The 19,030-nt window shown below is 38.5% G+C and overlaps 2 protein-coding genes across 2 annotated transcripts; one reads left to right on the forward strand and one right to left on the reverse strand.

Annotated features, from left to right (window-relative positions):
• The first annotated feature begins 1,860 nt into the window (after nt 1–1,860).
• On the forward strand, nt 1,861–6,969 carry aldoab (aldolase a, fructose-bisphosphate, b). The gene is made up of 7 exons (XM_084740030.1): nt 1,861–2,016; nt 3,754–3,872; nt 4,000–4,266; nt 4,354–4,514; nt 5,834–6,092; nt 6,194–6,393; nt 6,525–6,969. Exons 2-7 carry the CDS (start codon nt 3,761–3,763, stop codon nt 6,615–6,617), a joined length of 1,092 nt encoding a protein of 363 aa, XP_084596156.1. The 5' UTR covers nt 1,861–2,016; nt 3,754–3,760; the 3' UTR covers nt 6,618–6,969.
• Nucleotides 6,970–8,353: 1,384 nt separating this feature from the next.
• On the reverse strand, nt 8,354–17,334 carry LOC146311950 (chymotrypsin-like protease CTRL-1). The gene is made up of 6 exons (XM_084741437.1): nt 17,198–17,334; nt 14,830–14,844; nt 14,472–14,649; nt 11,430–11,698; nt 9,363–9,505; nt 8,354–9,224 (listed from the first exon to the last, which is right to left on the reverse strand). The coding sequence occupies exons 1-6, from the start codon at nt 17,250–17,252 to the stop codon at nt 8,907–8,909; spliced, it is 978 nt and encodes a 325-aa protein (XP_084597563.1). The 5' UTR covers nt 17,253–17,334; the 3' UTR covers nt 8,354–8,906.
• Between the last annotated feature and the right edge of the window lie 1,696 nt (nt 17,335–19,030).

The raw sequence follows: 19,030 nt of genomic DNA on the forward strand, positions 1-19,030 counted from the left end.
TCTGTAAAAAGAAAAAAAATCTTTTAACTTTTAAAAAGTTAGTGTCTGGGCTGCCTGAATTTGAAAAGACAAGTTGAGGTAATTTTGTAATGATTCAAATCAAATTAACTTTTATGGTCAAATTAACTCAGCTGTACTTGAGAAAACATGTTCAATATGGTTAAGAAGCTGAAGTTGAGCCAACAACCTTTCGGCCTCACTAAAGAAGAAGAACGGTCTTGAGTTCCTCTGACTTGAAATCTTTTGACTTGAAAATATGAGTTGAATAAATGTCAAGTACAGAGTTGAATCGATTCATTAAATAAAGTTTCTGAGGAATATTGGCAAACTTCCCAGCATGCATTTCTTAAGAATTAAAACTCTCCTCAGATCTCCCCAATTCTTAAATGTTCTTACAGTAAATTTTAAGTGTAATTAACTTGAATCAATAAAACTTATATATTTTAGTTAAGTCGTTGGCCATTCATACATTTTTGAAATAGAAATTATTGTCATTATTCTGTAGAGGTGCCAACTGTGAATATTAACCATCAACTTTATGACTAAAATTGTGGTTATGCAACAAATAAAGGAAGTAATGTAACTGCTTTTTAATAGATTTTGTAATTACGTACTAGTAAGGAAGTTCTACCTTACCAAAAGCTGTCCTGCTGCATGCACTATTTCTTGAACCAGTTTGCTGAGTGACCCAGCTTATTTTCTGTCCTTGTCACCAGCCTGCACATTGACTTATTCACCCCAAAGCCACTGTACAGGAAGAGAACCTTTTCCTGCAACCAGCTCACTGCTACTGATAAAGAGATGCAATTGTGAGCACCAACACCAACACTCTGATGATACTATGGGACTGCAGAATTTCATGCATCTTTTTCAAATGTGTGTCCTATGTGAGTAAGAAAATGAAACATTATATAAGTGATATTAAGTGTTGCAACTTGACTATAGCATGTGCATGTGCGACCTTTGCCTAAGCTCTCCGGTTGACCCTTTCCTGTCGAGCAAAGGCGATCGAGAAAGGTCAGGAAAAAGTCAAGGATCAGAGCACTGTGTTGCTGTGTCTGGATTGGATTTCTAAGGGCAGGTTAGCAATGTTGTCACATGCTCTCCAAGCCTCTCTCTCTCTCTCTCGCGCTCTCTCTGTGTGTGTGTGTGTGTGTGTGTGTGTGTGTGTGTGTGTGTGTGTGTGTGTGTGTGTGTGTGTGTGCGTGTGCGTGTTTGGTCTGTGGGCACTAGGCTGCAGACACCCCATGACATGTATATGTTACACACAAAAAAATGCAACCTTTGTTTTGCAAATTTCATTTGCTCCTGCAATTTCATTGCAAAAATTGCCTAAAACATTGCAGCATGCATTTTTTTTTTTAATCCAAAAACTATCCAAAAAAAAGCCCACTCAATCCTGCAATGGCTGCCACTGGGTTAGATTCTGCATGAAATCAAGTAAAATGACCTTGTGTTTACATTTTCACAGCTTAAACTTCAGTGAGTTGTACATTTAAAAAAAGCAGAAGGAGATCTTTATTTAGATCATTTTATCTTTGACATTATATTTTGTGGTTTCAGAGGAAACATTACCGCTGTCGTCCACAGGGGACTCCAAAATCAACTATACATAAAAGTTGCTTGTAGTAGCTTGCTCCCTATCAAAAATTTCTGTGTAATCTTTCTCTGCATCCTCCCTCCTATTTGCACCTTTGTACCCAATTTCTGCTTCTTTCCCCCCTATATCTCTCACCCTAATTCTCCCTCTCTTTGTTGCTTCCTCTGCCATTCACTGAAACACTCTTTGCCCTTTCACTGGTTGCTCACCACCACGTTACTCCAGCCCCAGCCTCTCTGAATGTCACGGGCCATCTCTGGTTGCGTCCTGTTCTTTTTATAGCCAGGCAGCTGAAATGTGAGGGGTCACAATGGGAGGATAAATACAAGGGCCAGCGGGCTGGAGGGGTGTCGCAGACGAAGGCCGGATCTTCTCCCTCCCTCTCTCTTCTCTCAGCTCTCCTCCTAACCTCAAAGGTAAAAAGATCATGATGTCTGATTGAGATAAATGCACCGCTTTGACTGGATTTTTGTGCTACCTGTTGACCATTTTGTTCTTGTAAAGCATGAGACATACATTTCACACATTGGTTAATGTGACAGCTGACTCATATGAGTCTCACATTTAACCCAAAGACGTGTTCTCTCTCTCTGATACACTAAAAGCAACTGAAACACCTCGGAGTTTTCAATAATATTCACTATAATTGTCTTACTTGCATTTTAGTTGCCATGGTACGTGACAAATTATACATATCGTAAAGTGCTATTACAAAACACATGAACTGGCATTACTGAGGTCAACTGTCATCAGTGCATCACTGCTTATTGCTACACCCTACTTTATCTGATGCAAAATTTCCACTGCATTGTTTCTGAGCAGTGACTCATGTTTATACGCAACAACTATTTAGAACTGTCTAAATCTGTCCAAGCTGTGTGGTTATTAATATTTCTGTAGAGTGCATGACTTCTGATCAGTGGGGTCTGAAACTGCACATTTCTCTCTTTTATATATAACGTGCAATGTCTTCTTACATAGTGCTTCATTTCCTTGCAGTAGTACACTGATTATATTTAGTTCAGCCTATTGACAGTGGAGGCACACGCAGGGGGAGAAAGGGAGGGAGGGGTGTATACAGGAGGTGTGGGATAGAGGAGCAGGGAGGAGGAATGAAGAGGGAAGGGGAAGGGAAAGGTCAGGGATAAGAGGCTAGAAAATGGAAAAGGTCATCCACATGCTTGTCATGTGTGCTCATATACATGAAGGGTGGGGCAGAGGACGGTGGAGGGTTCTCTGACACTGGATCCCCCTGTGTCGCTGTATATTGTGCCTGAGGAACAGAACGTACCCCCAGAACTTTTTTACTTTTGCTCCACAGATTTAAACACAAATATCTGTTCTTTCCACTCCTGGCCTTTTCAAACAGGCTCATTACTTTAGATTTAATGCATTTGAGGAGAATTTTTGATTATCATTTTTTTGCTACCTTCTCAACATGAAGACTGATTTTAACCTATATAGATGGAGCAATAACACACAGAGAAGGCAATTTCTTGCTCTATCCATTAGTGCATATCGTGCTAAATAGATGAAACAAGACAAAAAATAAAAACAAATAAAAGACATAACAATAGGAGACAGTCAGAGAGGGAGACTTGATAGCAAAAATTAGGCTCAGTTAGCTTTTCACAGAAACAGTCAGTAGAAATGTCCTTCGGAGGGCTACTACTTGTAGACTTTGAGCACATTTTAGAGCCTGTACTGTCTCACTTTTGCTTGAACAAAGAAGTTCAATCAGTACTTCCGTTTTTACCAGAAACTTTTTTTACACAAGTGTCTGTACTTCTACTTGAGCGAATATATGTGTACTTTCGTCGCCTCTGATAAAGTACTTTGTAGTGCCGGAGTTACAGCTGCAACAACTGCAGTCACATAGCTGGGTAGCAGCTGATGTGTAAAAAGACAGACAGACAGTAAGATGTTTGTTTTACCACTTCCTTCACACAGTCAGTCAAGTGTTCTGTCCCTCTTTCATAAACCTAGTTCCCATGCATACAGAGTACAAACCACAACCTCAAACGTCAAGCTTTGCAGCTTGCATTTCGCTGACCTTTCCCCCCGGGGCTCTACATAATTTTGACTCTGTCTCTGCCAGTCAAATATTTCCTTAATATCTCATCAATTGTCTTCCTCATCTTCCTTCCAACTAGAGTCAGGATGCCTCACGCATACCCCTTCCTCACTCCTGAGCAAAAGAAGGAGCTCAGCGATATTGCTCAGAGGATCGTCGCTAAGGGCAAGGGAATCCTCGCCGCAGATGAGTCCACTGGTAAAGAATTTCAAGAAATTTATTCACTTTTTCATTCACTTTTATCAGTCATTTATGATAGCCTACATTTAGTGTTGTCTGCAAAAGCATCCAGTTTTCAACTCTCTTCTGTGTCCACAACTTGTAGGCAGCGTGGCCAAGCGCTTCCAGAGCATCAATGCTGAGAACACTGAGGAGAACAGGAGGCTGTACCGCCAGCTCCTCTTCACCGCTGATGACCGCATCAACCCTTGCATTGGTGGCGTCATCCTCTTCCACGAGACCATGTACCAGAAGACCGACGATGGCAAAGTCTTCCCCCAGTACCTCAAGGACAGAGGCATGGTTGTGGGCATCAAGGTCGACAAAGGTGTTGTCCCCCTGGCCGGAACCAACGGCGAGACAACCACCCAGGGTGAGCAAAGGACACATTCAGAAACACAGCAGAATTCAGAAACGCTTTTGTCTAACTTATCCGGTGTGTCCACTTCCTCTGTCACAGGTCTCGATGGACTGTATGAGCGCTGCGCCCAGTACAAGAAGGATGGTGCTGACTTTGCCAAGTGGCGTTGTGTGCTGAAGATCACCCCCACCACCCCCTCAAGACTGGCTATCATTGAGAACGCCAATGTCCTGGCCCGCTATGCCAGCATCTGCCAGATGGTGAGACACAACAGATAGATGCTGAAATCAGTGTGGCGTTAAGTTTTTACATAATTTTTCAGCCTTCATGGCGAGGACAGATCGCTCTATATAAGTTATTAGAAGGGCTGTCTCCGATAGCCGAAGATTTGAATCATCAGTTAGAGACCCCTCAGTCGACTGAGATTCTTTAAGTTGCACAGTGTTTTTTTTTGTTGTTGTTGTCAGTAAGGGACAACATTTTGATGCAGAATTATAAATAAGGGGGATCAATATATTTATATATCACTTAGCATAAGCATAAGATGAGCACTTATGAAAAATAAGAGCCGACATGTTTTAGATGTGTCATTGTAAACAGCAATGCACCCGCATAGCAGACTGTATCAACACAAACCACAAAACTAACTGTGATGGAGAGAAGAGTGATAGAAGCGGAGCAGGTGATGTGCTGTCAGTCACCACAGTGCACCGAAGAGCGTGCAGGACAGGTGACATGCTGCAGACAGTGCTGTCAGCAGCTGCTCTGCAGTGCGCTGGAATTTTACTCCTGAACTATACATAAACATTTTCACTGTCTCTTATTCAACTGACAATAATGTCAGTCAGATAGAGCCTCAGTTACTAGCAGAAAAACATGTTTGTTTGGCTATTATATTTGCTTCAATTTCCATTTAAGACACAGAAATGTCAGTTTAAATACCAAATAAATCAAAGAGAAGGATTTATCAGTGGTCCCAAAACTATATCACTTTCTATCATATGTACTTCATGAATCAATCAGCAACGGTGCTGCTTTTTATTTCACATGACATGTTAAATGTTATCATGTCATTTACTTCCTACATGGGTTTTTGGGTGGAACTAATATAAGTTATTTATACCATTTCTGAATACGTTACTTCTCTCTGAACTGTTGGCATAGTGACTTCAGTATATTACAGATAATCATGACAATCTACCATGGAATTCACTTATATCCATTTTTAATTTATAATTAGATCATACTAGTGTAATTACCCATATTAACAAATAGTCCCTGAGATTAAATGTAGCAGGAACAACGGAGTGGACCCAAACTGCAGACTCGGCAGAGCTGGTGCACAAAAGGCTAAAAGGCTTATGGAGGAAAACAGACACTGGTGAAAAATGTTCAAAAGCAAAAAAGGCAAAAACCCACAGTCATAATAAAAAGTGCAAGTTTCTGTTGTGTCCAGAAAAAAAATAACAAAAGAAATAAAAACTTCCTCAATTCTGAACCCAATTTAGAAACCCCTGAAGCAATAACAGCTGTCATATTAGCACAGTAAATTTGACCCTTTGACTCTTGTCTTCCTCAGCACGGCATTGTCCCCATTGTCGAGCCTGAGATTCTCCCCGATGGTGACCATGACCTGAAGCGCTGCCAGTATGTCACCGAGAAGGTCCTGGCTGCTGTCTACAAGGCTCTGTCTGACCACCATGTCTACCTGGAGGGCACCCTGCTCAAGCCCAACATGGTTACCGCCGGACACTCCTGCTCACACAAGTACAGCAACCAGGAGATTGCCATGGCAACTGTTACCGCCCTGCGCCGCACCGTGCCCCCTGCAGTCCCTGGTGAATATCTTATTAAGAGTGAAGTCTTGAATTGTCTGCGTGACATACAGTCAAATGTCTAGAGAAGTGCATTGCTAAACTCTAATGCTCTTCCTGTAAAGGCATCACCTTCCTGTCTGGTGGCCAGAGTGAGGAGGAAGCCTCCGTCAACCTGAACGCCATGAACCAGTGCCCTCTGCACAGGCCCTGGGCCCTGACCTTCTCATATGGCCGTGCCCTGCAGGCCTCTGCCCTCAAAGCCTGGGGCGGCAAGAAGGAGAATGGAAAGGCATGCCAGGATGAGTTCATCAAGAGAGCTCTGGTGCGTGTGAATGTCACTAAAAATGTTCATATAAGAAAGTGAAAGTAGAATGTCAATATTTAGTCCTGTGACATGCATCAAACTTAACTGTACTGTGCATTTAATAACACTGTCCTCTTTGCTTCTCACAGGCTAACAGCCAGGCCTGCCAGGGCAAATATGTTGCCTCTGGAGCCAGCGCTGCCGGCGGAGAGTCACTGTTCGTGGCTAACCATGCTTATTAAGCATGGACATTCACCAGTTCCCTTTCCACCCTTTTCCACCATTATCACGACATCACGGAAAAGGCAATGCTCTCTTAGGCACCGCCTAACAGCACTTTGACAACACCTTGGTATAAAGCGAAAGAGAAAGATGGGAAAAACAAACTTTCCTTTGAGTTGTTGCTGCAGAAAGGAGATCCTCACAAAATGTTCTGCCTCCATTCCCTTACCTTTTGTTTTTAAACACCTTTTCTCAAATGAAGATTCCCACACTGTTTTTACACAACTTGTACAATTATTTTCCTTGGTCTGATTCCACCAAGTGCAGTATGTGATTTATACTGCTACCATGGAATAAAGTATTTACCCTTAACATGTTGCTTCACCTCCTTTTTGAGTCTTGTCACAACATTATTTTAAGATCACATGCAAACAGCACTAAGCACAACATTAAATAAGAGAACAGTATTTTCCTAATGAATATATTAAAGGTAAAACATGGACTTCACATGAAAATGTCATCCAAAATGTGTTGATAGGCTAAATTTCCTGTTTGGGTGTCATCAGAAAATGTGGCTGCAAGTGTGTAATTTTTCTAAACCTTAAAATTACACTACCATTCACAGTGTGATTCTTTCTAAACTGAAATAAAACAACTGACCTCAGACACAAGTTAAGAAAATATTTTTAAAATGATTATTTCAAAATTAAAGCTAACATGCTTCCATAGTGAACGTTACCCTGCCCCATTCAGGTTATGCCTCATGCACAGTACAACCACACATACTGGGGTTATGCTAACTGTGAGCATGCTGACTTGCTAACAATGCCATGCCAACATGCCAATGCTCAATGTCTGCTTGTCAAAGTGATGCTCTGACATATTAAGACACTTACCTGCTGCTGGCTGGAAGAAGTTTCCATGACAACAAACTTTTCATAGTGGAAAAAAGCACCAAATCGTGCAGCTTAACCCACCTCTCTGCTACTATATCCACATACATGCTCGATGTCTTATGCTGTATTCTTATTTACTATTAACTTAAGACCTCACTAATGCATTTTAATGTGATTGTGCAAATTTAAATCAGCCTAATGCTTGAGCACTACTGTGTTATTGTGGTCTACAGTGTGTCACACATGTATACTATATTCTGTAATATTGTGTTTCATTCATCCAGTTTGTGAACCTAATCCAGCTTGTGAACGTATTATCTCAGGTGGATTCCTCCTCTATTATTTGGAGCATCCATCCTGATACCACAGGTTACCTAATGTTTTAATTAATGATCCTTCTGTAAACCAAGCTTTTATGTAGTAAGCCTAAAGTCAACATTTAAATGTTCTTTTTAGTTGCTTGTCCATAATATTTGCTTATTTTTAACACCCACCCTGATGTGTTCATGATTTGCAGAGGTAGTAAGTAACTTATTTGTAGTCAATTTCTTTACTTAGGGGCAATTTTAATGAGCATGTTATGCAAGTAATGTTATAATTTTATCTCATTACATTTATCATGGTTACTAATTACTGTATAGATACATAATTTAAACAGGATATAATGGTAAGATCATGTATGGTGCATTATAATAAATTAAATTACACAGTGTCTTAAAATAGTGAGACTACACACCATAAAGGCCAGATCCAGCATTAAAAAGCTGATTACACATTGACTTCACATCAATCATTTAATACTCAGTGGAGAAATTAAGGATTAAAATTAAAAAATTAAAAAATTAAAAAATTAAATTAAGTGCAATACAAAAGAAGTGGTTTATTAACAAGTTTGTGGTTTATTTTCTTCCCGTGATCAGCCATCCATAACTTTAAATTAATATCCACAGTCAGGCACATAGGAACCAAATACGAAGAGACAGAAGAACAAAACTCTAATTTTTTTATACAAATTAATTTATTCTTTGGATTGCAGGAAGTACAATACAAATCTGGAATACAAAGGGTCTGAATGCAAAACAGCAACATTTTTCCTGACGTCATCTTTTAAACCTCCCTCTCCTTTTCCGTTTACTACACCCCTCCTGGGGGGATGGGATGGTTTTGATTGGTCAGTAATTAAACATCAAACTCTCTGATTGGTGATCATTCATCATTACAACTGATTCTATAAAAAACAACCTCCTTGGATAAAGATGGCACTCTTCCTACCTATCTTTCAGAATGAGACTCTCTTGATTACAATAACAACCACAGTTCAACCCCCTGATTCTAGCTTTATTTTTTTATTTTAAAACAATCCCATGATTATGTACTAAACACAGTTTCCTGGCTGAGAAGCTGTTAGCTGTGCTATGGAGCTAAAATGTGTTGCAGGGACACTGTCGCTAAGATAACAACAAATGCAAGTTCATTTGCTGATGCTGTGGAAGTGGTTGTGTTTTCAGAGCGACACACAAAGCTGCTGTCTGGGTCGGTGCCGCTGGAGGTGAAAGTCACAAAGCTAACATTTGCCCCCGCCACTTGAGCTATGACCCAGCTCTGGAACTCAGACACTCTGGCGTAGGCATCGGGGAAAGTACCCGTGGCACAAGGTACTCCAAAACTGGTGATGCCGGCCTGGATCCACTTTGAGTTTTGTTTGCATTGCAAAGGTCCACCAGAATCACCCTGAAAAAGGAGACAAAACACAAACAATATTTAATACTGATGATAATATGCACAGAATAAGTTTGGAGACTGAACATTTTAATAGTAAAATGTTTATGGTGCTAAAAGTTGAGAGTCAAAGAAGAAAAAACATCAAACCTGGCATGTTCCTTTGTTCTCCTGACCCGCACAAATCATCTTGTCAGTGATGTTTGTTATGTAGGTATAGTCGCAACTACACTCTTTGTTCCCAATGACAGGAACCTGAACCTCCTGCAGCTGGAAAGAGTCTGGCAAGGTGTCTGTAAGAGAGAGAGAGAGGATGAAATCAGAGGACACACTTTCTTTTGCACTTAGGTTTAGATTTTCTCATCACATTATTTTGTTAATTGATTAGTGTTTGTTTGTTTGTTTTTTTGGTTAGTTAGTTAGTAAGTTAGTTTGTTTCTTTCTTTCTTTGTCCTTGTGCTCTTCTGGGCTGTGGAGTCTTCTGACAATGCAGTAGTTCCTGCACCACGACCATGAATCTGCTTATGTGACAGTGCACCAGTGAAACAGACTTATCAAAGAAACTGACAGGAAATGAGAGGACAGATGATAGAGAGGGATGGCAACACTTTTTATAAATTACTTTATACGATAACCTGCGCGCAGCTTCCTAAGAATGCACAAGAAAAATACTGAATTATTTTGGTTTGATGAAAATGAGAAGTTGGTCTTAGCGGCACAGTATGGGCAAGCTTTGTTTCTGAAACTTGGAAAAATTTGGCAAACTAGACTGAATTATAGAACATGAAACAATTTCAGTTGATACATGTCAAGTATGAAAGCATACAGAGAATTTTATTCATGTTTTCCTATAATTTACAAACTTGGTCCTGATTTGTTCTTCTCTTTGAAATAGTTTCTGTTTGGAGCCACAGTTGCAGACTTTTTGTAGCATTCATTTTAAGTCCTTTTATTTTACCTTTTATTTTCTATCTTGCCATCACAGCTTAACACATAACTACTGGTAATCATGGCTGACTGAATACAGGAAAGACTGACAGGAATAGTATTTTGATAATATTATTATATTATTTATTTTGAAATAATATTTCTGACATGCTTCCACAGACCACTAGAGGCAGCTCACATACCATGAGAGCTACATGTACCACAGGATCTAGGATTTAGTTCATCTAAATGTCAATATATTCTAACACTATTTAGTTCCACATATTTCCAGTATGGCATTATAATGGTCAATAATTTGAAAATCCAACCGTACAAGGAGTAAAAATCTAAGTGTATCTAGTGTATCTAAAGAACATGCATTAGACACACAACACTCTGTGTGACGCGGGATGTAAGGCACCACCCCCGGGTGAAATACCAAGTTTATAGGGATTTGCAAAGTAACATTAGACATTAAGTACACCTGAGTCTGATGCAGTCTAGTTTCATATCTCAAAGTGTGCAATAGATTCGTCAATCCACTAGAGCCTAGATTCTCAAACTATGGTGTACCACTGGTGATACTCGTGCTACTTCCAGTGGTACACTGAGAAATCTCTTTTATTTTATTTTAATTACACTCATTTCCTTTGCCTCGCATGCTTGTATATTCTTATTAGTCAATTGGTGGTTTTAATTATTTTGTCTTACTAGTTTACTGGTTGATCGCTGGTCCTAATTTATTTTATTTTGTATCTTAATTGGGTTTAACTCCCGTATTTTTATGCATCTTTTCTTGTGGCTGCAACTTTTGTGGCTCATTCATTTATTCTCAGTGCATCCTTGAAATGAAATGTGCTATATAGATATATAAGTTTTGCTTGCTTACTTGCGTGAATTAGGAACGTAAGCTGGTGAATCAGATTGTTTCCTGATTGTTAAGGTTCAAAGCACAAATAAACAACCCTGCACACACCCAACACCAGCTGATCACTGCAACACTGCAAAAAACTGATTGTGTCTGAATGCAGCCTTTGATTCCTGTGAGGCAAATAGTCAAAGTTGATCACTTTATGGTAGTAGATTAATAAACCATCATGTTTGCCTAAACCGAACAAAGTAGTTTTGTTGGCTAAACCAAATCAAACTGTGGCCTTCACCTGATATATTTACCGACAACCCTACTTTTCACTCCAAGGTATGTCATTAGTTTTGCTGGCATTTGGTCATAAGCAAATTAAGGTTTTGACCAGATAATAATGCTTGATGAAAAGCCTACAGGATACTCACCATTCTTTGAAAGCTTCCCCCAGCCAGTGGCCCAGCAGAGGGTGGAGTTGTGGAATTGGCTGGAGTTACTTGCCAGGCAGACGGGACTGATGTAGTTAGTGTAACTGACAGGGCTGCTGAGCTTCATTAGGGCAATGTCGTTGTTAATTGTAGTGCTGTTGTAGTCAGGATGGATGATGATCTGGCTAACAGTGCGGCTCACCTCATTGGCATTAGGACCCAACTGAGTCTCTCTTCCAAAGTAGAGGGTGAATGCACTTGTTAGGTTTCTGGACAAAAGAGTACATAAAGACTAATTAAAATGTAAACAGACAACTTTTGTGGTGTGTTCTTGTACTTGTATATTAACTTCTAAGATTCATCGACTTGCATGTTCTGCTTATGCCTATATCATAATAGTCCCACTCAGCATCTAGAGATGACTCTATATCAAATCCTGGTTCAGGTATCAAGGATACCACAATAGATAATGTAGCTAGTAAGTTACCTATATATTGAATGTAGTAAATTAATGTGTTTCTTTACAACAAATTGAATTTATGTATGATTTAGTTATAATGAATAAAATAATCCTCTGAAGTAACAATCTTCAAAATTAAGAAAACAACTAATCACAACAAATATTATTGCTTTTCTTTAATACACAAATGTCAAGTGCAGTTATTAACCTTTATTTGAGTACTTTATTTAATAAGCAGTAAAAGTACTGCGGCCTATCAGAGGTCCATATGTATAAGGTTTATGCTTGTATACAGCAGCTGGTAGGGATGTAACAACAGCACAAACTCAAGGTACAATAATACCACATAAAAACCATATAAAAAGTCTGATCCCAATTCAGGAATGGGATATTTACTGACGTCTTTCATGTTGTAGCACAAGATGTGGAGATTTCTTAAGTTTGTGTTAACCCCAGTCCTTATTTCAGGCAAATAACAAAAAAATCATTGGAAAACCTGGTGATTTCAAGACAAGCGGGAACCGGAGGTGCTAATATGCTACCTCATTTCTGGATTACAGGACTCCTGCAGCACTCTATAGTGTTGCTATGATTGTTAATAATTACTAAGACAATTCAATGATTCATGAGTTAGATTAAGAATGTGTGTGGCAGGACATTAGAGCATGCACTTGAATTCAGTTGAACTTCCTGGTAAAAATCATTGGGCCAGTCGTAGGTAGCCAAACTAGATGGATGGATAGTATGCTTACTTGTTGGCTATGTACAGCCTGGTTCAGAGAGTATAGGAGGAGACAGAATTAACAGTACATGGAGTGATTTGCAGACTAAAGTTGTATTGTGTAATGGAGACGTACGTGTTTAGTTGCAGCACATTTTGAAGTGTGATAAGGTGTTGGTTATATGTGTGGTGATCATAGTGTGGTGTGGCTGGGTCTTTGGTGGCTTTAAGAGTTTTTTTGTTTTGTTTGGAGAGCCAGTGTGTACAGTGTGTACTTTGTCACCACCACCAACAAGTTTTATCAAAATTAGACTGCTGATACATCAGTAAATTTCAGTTCCTCATTTCAGTAAAAGTAGACAGATGTAAGCTAGAGTGCAACCATTCATGTTGTTGTACAAAAAGGGAAAGTAGACTATAAGTAAGACACCCAGAGGATTTGAGCTGACCTAAACCATGTCTCAGGTGTACTTTGTCTAGTCCACATCCAGTCCAGGTTGGGTCAGACAAATCTTGCACAATTTGTGCAAAATTTGGACCAAACCAAACAGGACCTGAGGGAACCAGAGAAAGAGTCACAGCAGCACATGCCACTAAAGTAAAAAATATGTCAATAAATGTCATAAAAAAACAGTTTAATGACATCACCAACATGATTAAGCTTACAGGGTAGCCTGATAGTGATAGCCAGTAGCTAATTTACTTGTTGCTAACATAAGCTAACTACTGTCTGCTGTTACCAGTAGCTGGTTTTTGCTTATTAAGCATATTTAGCCATGGAGCTAGTCACCTAATTAGCTGACTCAGCCTCAGGGTGCCAGGAGTCAAAGCCAGGGAGAAAACCACATTGATGCTATATTCATGTTCATGACAGGTTTCATGACATGGTGCAGACAGTGTCATGACAGTTTATTGCACACCCTTTCAAATAAAGTGTTGCCCAAAATACAAACACGGGCTAAATGACACGTATGTGATGCTAACACAAAATTCTAAACTAACTTTGCTAACATGTCACATTACTGTTGGACTAATTAACTAATATGAATTTTATGCTTTACTTCTGGATCAGTGGCTGAATTTACTCAAGTGCTCAAGGCTACACAATTTAAATTTGGAATCCCCCTTTATTCAGGTTATTAATACAAAATATAAATCAGGTAATAAATTACAAAGTATTTTTTATGGATCAGTAGTTCCTAACCCTTATTCTTAAAGAGATAACTTTTCTATTATTGAATAAACTGACAACCCGTGACTAAGTGACATATGTTATAGATATTTCATATTATGCTCAATGCCTATAACTGCAGGAATTTTTTGTAAAACGAGTGATTTGGGTAAATTTTAAGCAGAACATGTCCTGTGAATAATTGAGTTTTATTGAATTTTTATAAAATATCAATTGTTCTCTTAGCTTTTTTGGTTGTTTTAACTGCAAGCTTTTCTAATACAGGTCGAGGCTGGTTTCCTTGGAAACCTGAAATAAACTGGGATAATTTTCGTGTAAAATAAAATTATTAATTATTAATTGATTCAGTTTTTTTCAATTTATAAGGTCATTTCAAAAAACAGTTTTTCTGAATTTATGAAATAATATTTCATGTTTAACAAGAATTGGCTCAGAACATAAGTTAAGAAAAACAGAATCTTTTTTACATGAAAACATATCTAATTTATTCAGAAAAACAGAGTTATTTTTCTGAAGTGAATATAAGTTTTCAGGTTTTTCTGTTTTTCTTGGGTTCAGGAAGAATACTTTGTATGTATGGAGCCTTTCTGAGATCAAATCATGTGAACCTGTGAAGACCTTTGTTTAAGGAAACGTAAGCACAAGAAACAAATGCTGACGATTTCTTACAATAAGATGCAGTGGGCTGCTGTAAGCACCCACTGCTCACTGATGAGGGTCCCTCCACAGATGTGACCCGCTGAAACTCCCGCTACACCGAAGTGAATGCTGACCTGCCAGGGCCACGCCCCAGCTGTGGCATTGTCTCCACCCACCACCTTTGTGTTCAGGGGTGCCATTCCACACTCTGCCGGACGACAGACAACAATACTGTGTGTCAATGCATGTACAGCAACATTAGGCTCATTCGTGTGCCCGGTTGTAGATGAATTTCTTTATTCAAAGTTGTTTGTGTTTATTGTTGTTGCAGTTCATTGCCTGAGCATTTACATCAACAGGAGCATGTATGTAGCTGTATGGTGCTTACCCTGAGCCTTTGACCCTGCGGAAAAGAGAGATGAAAAGGTTACTTACATCTGTAGCCTCAGTGAGTATGTTTAATTGTTAGACATACCAACACTTTCCAGTGTATTGTAGTATTAGTAGTGCAGTAGATAAGTGTGACTGCAGGCACAGGGTGGCACTGACCGGAGTCCCAGCTGCTTCCTCTAACTCTCTCTGAGACATGGGATAGGCTGTTCATATAGAGCTGTACACAGTTCCTATAGTATTATGATATTATATTTTATATTATTTTATTGATATTTTATTGTGTTGTCTGTTTTGTATTACTTTGTCAGAAAGAAGAAAGGGTAGCCAAAAACTTTTTAAAGTATCACATTATTTTGGTTTGATGCATTAGTGTGCAGACTGAATCAATGAAACAAGTTTGACTGGATGTGGCGCTTTATTGGATCTCTGCCATGCACACCCAGCGCTGACGTTTGATAACAAAAAGGGTGCTTTTATGCTGAAGGTGTGTTTTACTGTTACACAGTTTGATTATTCTGCACCAAGAGCTGATCTTATCAACAAATCTGTTCCAGAAGAGAACACTTGAGAGTTTGAAAAATATACAAAATAATTAGAGATAATTTCAAATAAATAAATAGAAAAAAATTAAAGTTTCCTGCATGATTTTAAATCATGCGTTTGGTCATATTTGTTAGGCATTTGTGTTTGTTGTCAATTGTAGCTTTTTTCATCTTCAATTGTCATTTGTTACTATGATAACTGAAAACTAATGTCAAAGTCAACAATATAAGTTTTCCTTTGATCTCTTAAGGTGGTTGGCAAGACATTGTTGTGCTGTTGGACCAGGTGTATTGACACTGGTGACACTGAAGACGCTGCCTCAGTACTGTAACCAACACAAATACTGTTATAGACACCACAAGTGCCAACTGAACGAATGTTTTTGTATCTCTTCCTCATAATTCCTTATAATTTATTACATGGCACTGTCAAATGCTTGATTCTGATTGGTCAATTACAGCATTCTAAGGTTTGTTGTTTCTGTAGAGGAGACCGTTGCTATTGTTATTACGGATGGCATTCTGACCAACTCTGACGGATCATGTTCTGTCATATCAAACCGCAGAAAGACGTCTACACTCTATGAGAGAGAACAAAACTTTGGATTCACAGTTAATGGCTGATCAGTCTCCAGTAAAGAAGACGAGAGGAAAACAGCGCAGAGAAAGAAAGAGAGGTGAAAAGACACAAGGAGCTGGACGATAAGGGAACTGACAAAACTGAAGCAGATAGACATTAACATTTTAACATGACTGTTAAATGTTCAGTTAAATCTGAATTATAACACTAAGTAGGCTCAACTTCGCTATGGAGTTACCGTTGGAAGCAAACTATTTTTTCAAGCGGAAGCAATAAGATCTTTTCTTATTTCTCTATAGTGGCCTGCTCACTCTACATTATCCCTTACTTGATCCCTATCCCTATCTCTACTTAACCAAGACGGTTTTGTCGTCGTTGTTGAAGACTGTCGCCAAGAAGTTACCCCAGAGGACTGTGTAGTGATTTGTTTTTTTCTTTCTTTTTTGGGGGGGATATATTATATTTTAAAATTTAATAAACCAGAAAAAAAAACAAGAAGAAGGGTCATCTCTGTTTTTTTTAAGATTTCAAGATGGGTTTTTACCACGAGGAAAATTAGTGATTCAGTCCTGAGATAATGATATAATTAATTTGTGATCTCAAGATTACAGCATTAATAAATATTGACATGTACAGCACTTCTTGACTTCTGTATTAAAATACCATCTGCAAACATACAGTAGATAGTTTTCACCATGTTTACATGAAACAAGATATAAACAACATAAATGACAAAGTGAGATTCCAGCTGGTTTAATACCTGTTATATACAGTAGTGGTGATACTGATGGATAGATGATTTTCATTTGAATCCCAGTCTGTGAGCTCTCCCCAGATTATTATATTATTATTGCACATTAATATAGAGCATGTAATGTGTTTTGAAGCATGAAAGAGTCAACACATCATCCCAAACTACTTTACAATAACTGGAGCACTTGACAATATAATATGACAACACACCTCTCAATGGCTTACAGGCATTTCAATATCGATAGTAATCACTGTCGTAAACTCATTCATCAATAGCTCTGTTCAATGATGGAATAAACCCTTATGAAGCTTTGGGTATATTCACATTAAGTTTAATACTCTCTGCTGTGTGTAAAAGAAAAGGAAAACTTCAGTACAACACCACCAACAACTACATACTCACAAATCATCATAAAGTTAGATTGAACCTCTGTAACACTGGTAACAAATACTAAACTTTAAACTGTTAACTCAGTGTAAAAGCTCACCTTGACCAATGAGGGCTGCACATATCAGGAGGATCCAAACTGTCCAGGTTGCCATACTGTGCTGTCACTGATTTTCTTTGCCTTCAGTAAGCGCAGACTCTTTCTTGTTACAGCTTTGTCATTCCTCAGCCACTCGTCACTCTATTTATAGTGTACACTACCTACTCAAACCTGTTTTTTTTTTTTTTTTTTATCTCAGCATCCATTAATCCATAAGCCCATGGAAACTTAAAGAGATTCAATGATGAAAAACACTGTAAACACAGAATGAATGATTTTATGTGGCTTTATTTTATGTCTTAAATAATTAAACAACCAATAGTTAAAGTAGCCAGACTTTATTCTCCTTGATATGCAAAGTCCTGACTGTGTGTCACGTTCATACGTGAGCTACAGTATGACTCAGGCTATATGTTTTTTTTAACTTAGGTCTGCACAATTAATGCAGTCATTCCCAAACTTCACAATGCCACAGACTAATTTGAAATTTGAAAATCTGAGGCCCACCCAAACTTTTGATCACAACTCTGATCACCACACAAAACAAACTGTACCAGTGACGAGATATAAGATACGTTAGTGTTATTGTGACAGGTCACTAAACAAAGTGTAACACCTGTTAAACTAGACCAGATAAATGAAGAATGACGTGTAATTTAAACCACATGGTTTTGTTATATTAGTTCTGCTTACTTTTTTTTTTAAAGGAAATATTTTATACGAATCTCAACATTATTTTATCTATTTATTTTTCATGACTTCTTAAGGCCCACACTTTGGGAATCATTGCATTACTGTAATGATATTTTTAATGATGCATTAATGTGTTATCAGGCCTAATAATAATGTTGGCAGACTAATCGCATCCTGTGGTTTTCTCCACATGTTCAGCAAATGGCATGTAGAAAAAGGAAACACTGTAAAAAATAAACTATTTATTTTATAACCTTACTAGTCAAATAAACTGATCATATTTTTGGAACTTTACAAATAAGTTTGATTTCCTTTTGCCTTTCAACAGTTTGAAAAGTCTCTTCCTCATTTCACAAATTTAAAACTGGTTGCACTGACTTTATTTGATTTTAAAAAATTCAGTACCTTTGGATTAAGATATTATTCTTTGCTATTCTTTGCTATAGTTTCAGTGTAACACCTGATGTGTGAAGGCTGTTGCGAATGTAGCACCCCCATCACATCTATCACACTCATTTCTTGCTCTTGTTGGTGTTACCATAGCTGCGTTGGCCGCTTGCCTGAGCAACATGCCAAAGTGTTGGTAACCGACATCTACCTTTCTTTTTTACATTCGTTCTACCTGTGGTGGGGCTCGTCCAGCAGCGCTTAACAGTGGGTGGGTTGAATGCAACCTGGGCTGGACTCCTTTGTTCCAGGATTGCTGTGTTTGCTGTGCTCACTTGCGGTGATTAGTGGTAGCACCCCTAGACACTCTCCCATGTGGCCTCAGCTCAGTTGTCTTACTTTCATTAGTTTTTAATTATTGTATTGTTCACCCTTTTTAGAATTTATATCAAGGCACCTTTTTAACATAGTATTTTTATCTAGTTACTTGTTTTCGCTTGCTCATTAATAATTATTTTCTTCTTTTTCAGCAGCTCCAGCCCCTGCTATTGTTTGATCATTTTGTTTTTCAATAAAAGTTTGTTTTAATTGAATACACATCTCTGCCTGTGGTCAGTAATGAACCTGTGTGCCTTACATTACCCTTTATGCAATAATTGAAGTGCTTCAAGTATTTCCGGGGTTGAAATTCCCCAGGTGGCGTTGTCTGGCATATTCGCTTTCCTTCCCTTATGTCATAATTCCATACCTACC

This window comes from Lutjanus erythropterus, chromosome 17 (assembly GCF_056507025.1).
Source record: "Lutjanus erythropterus isolate fLutEry1 chromosome 17, fLutEry1.hap2, whole genome shotgun sequence".
In the NCBI taxonomy this organism is placed as follows: Eukaryota; Metazoa; Chordata; class Actinopteri; order Lutjaniformes; family Lutjanidae; genus Lutjanus; species Lutjanus erythropterus.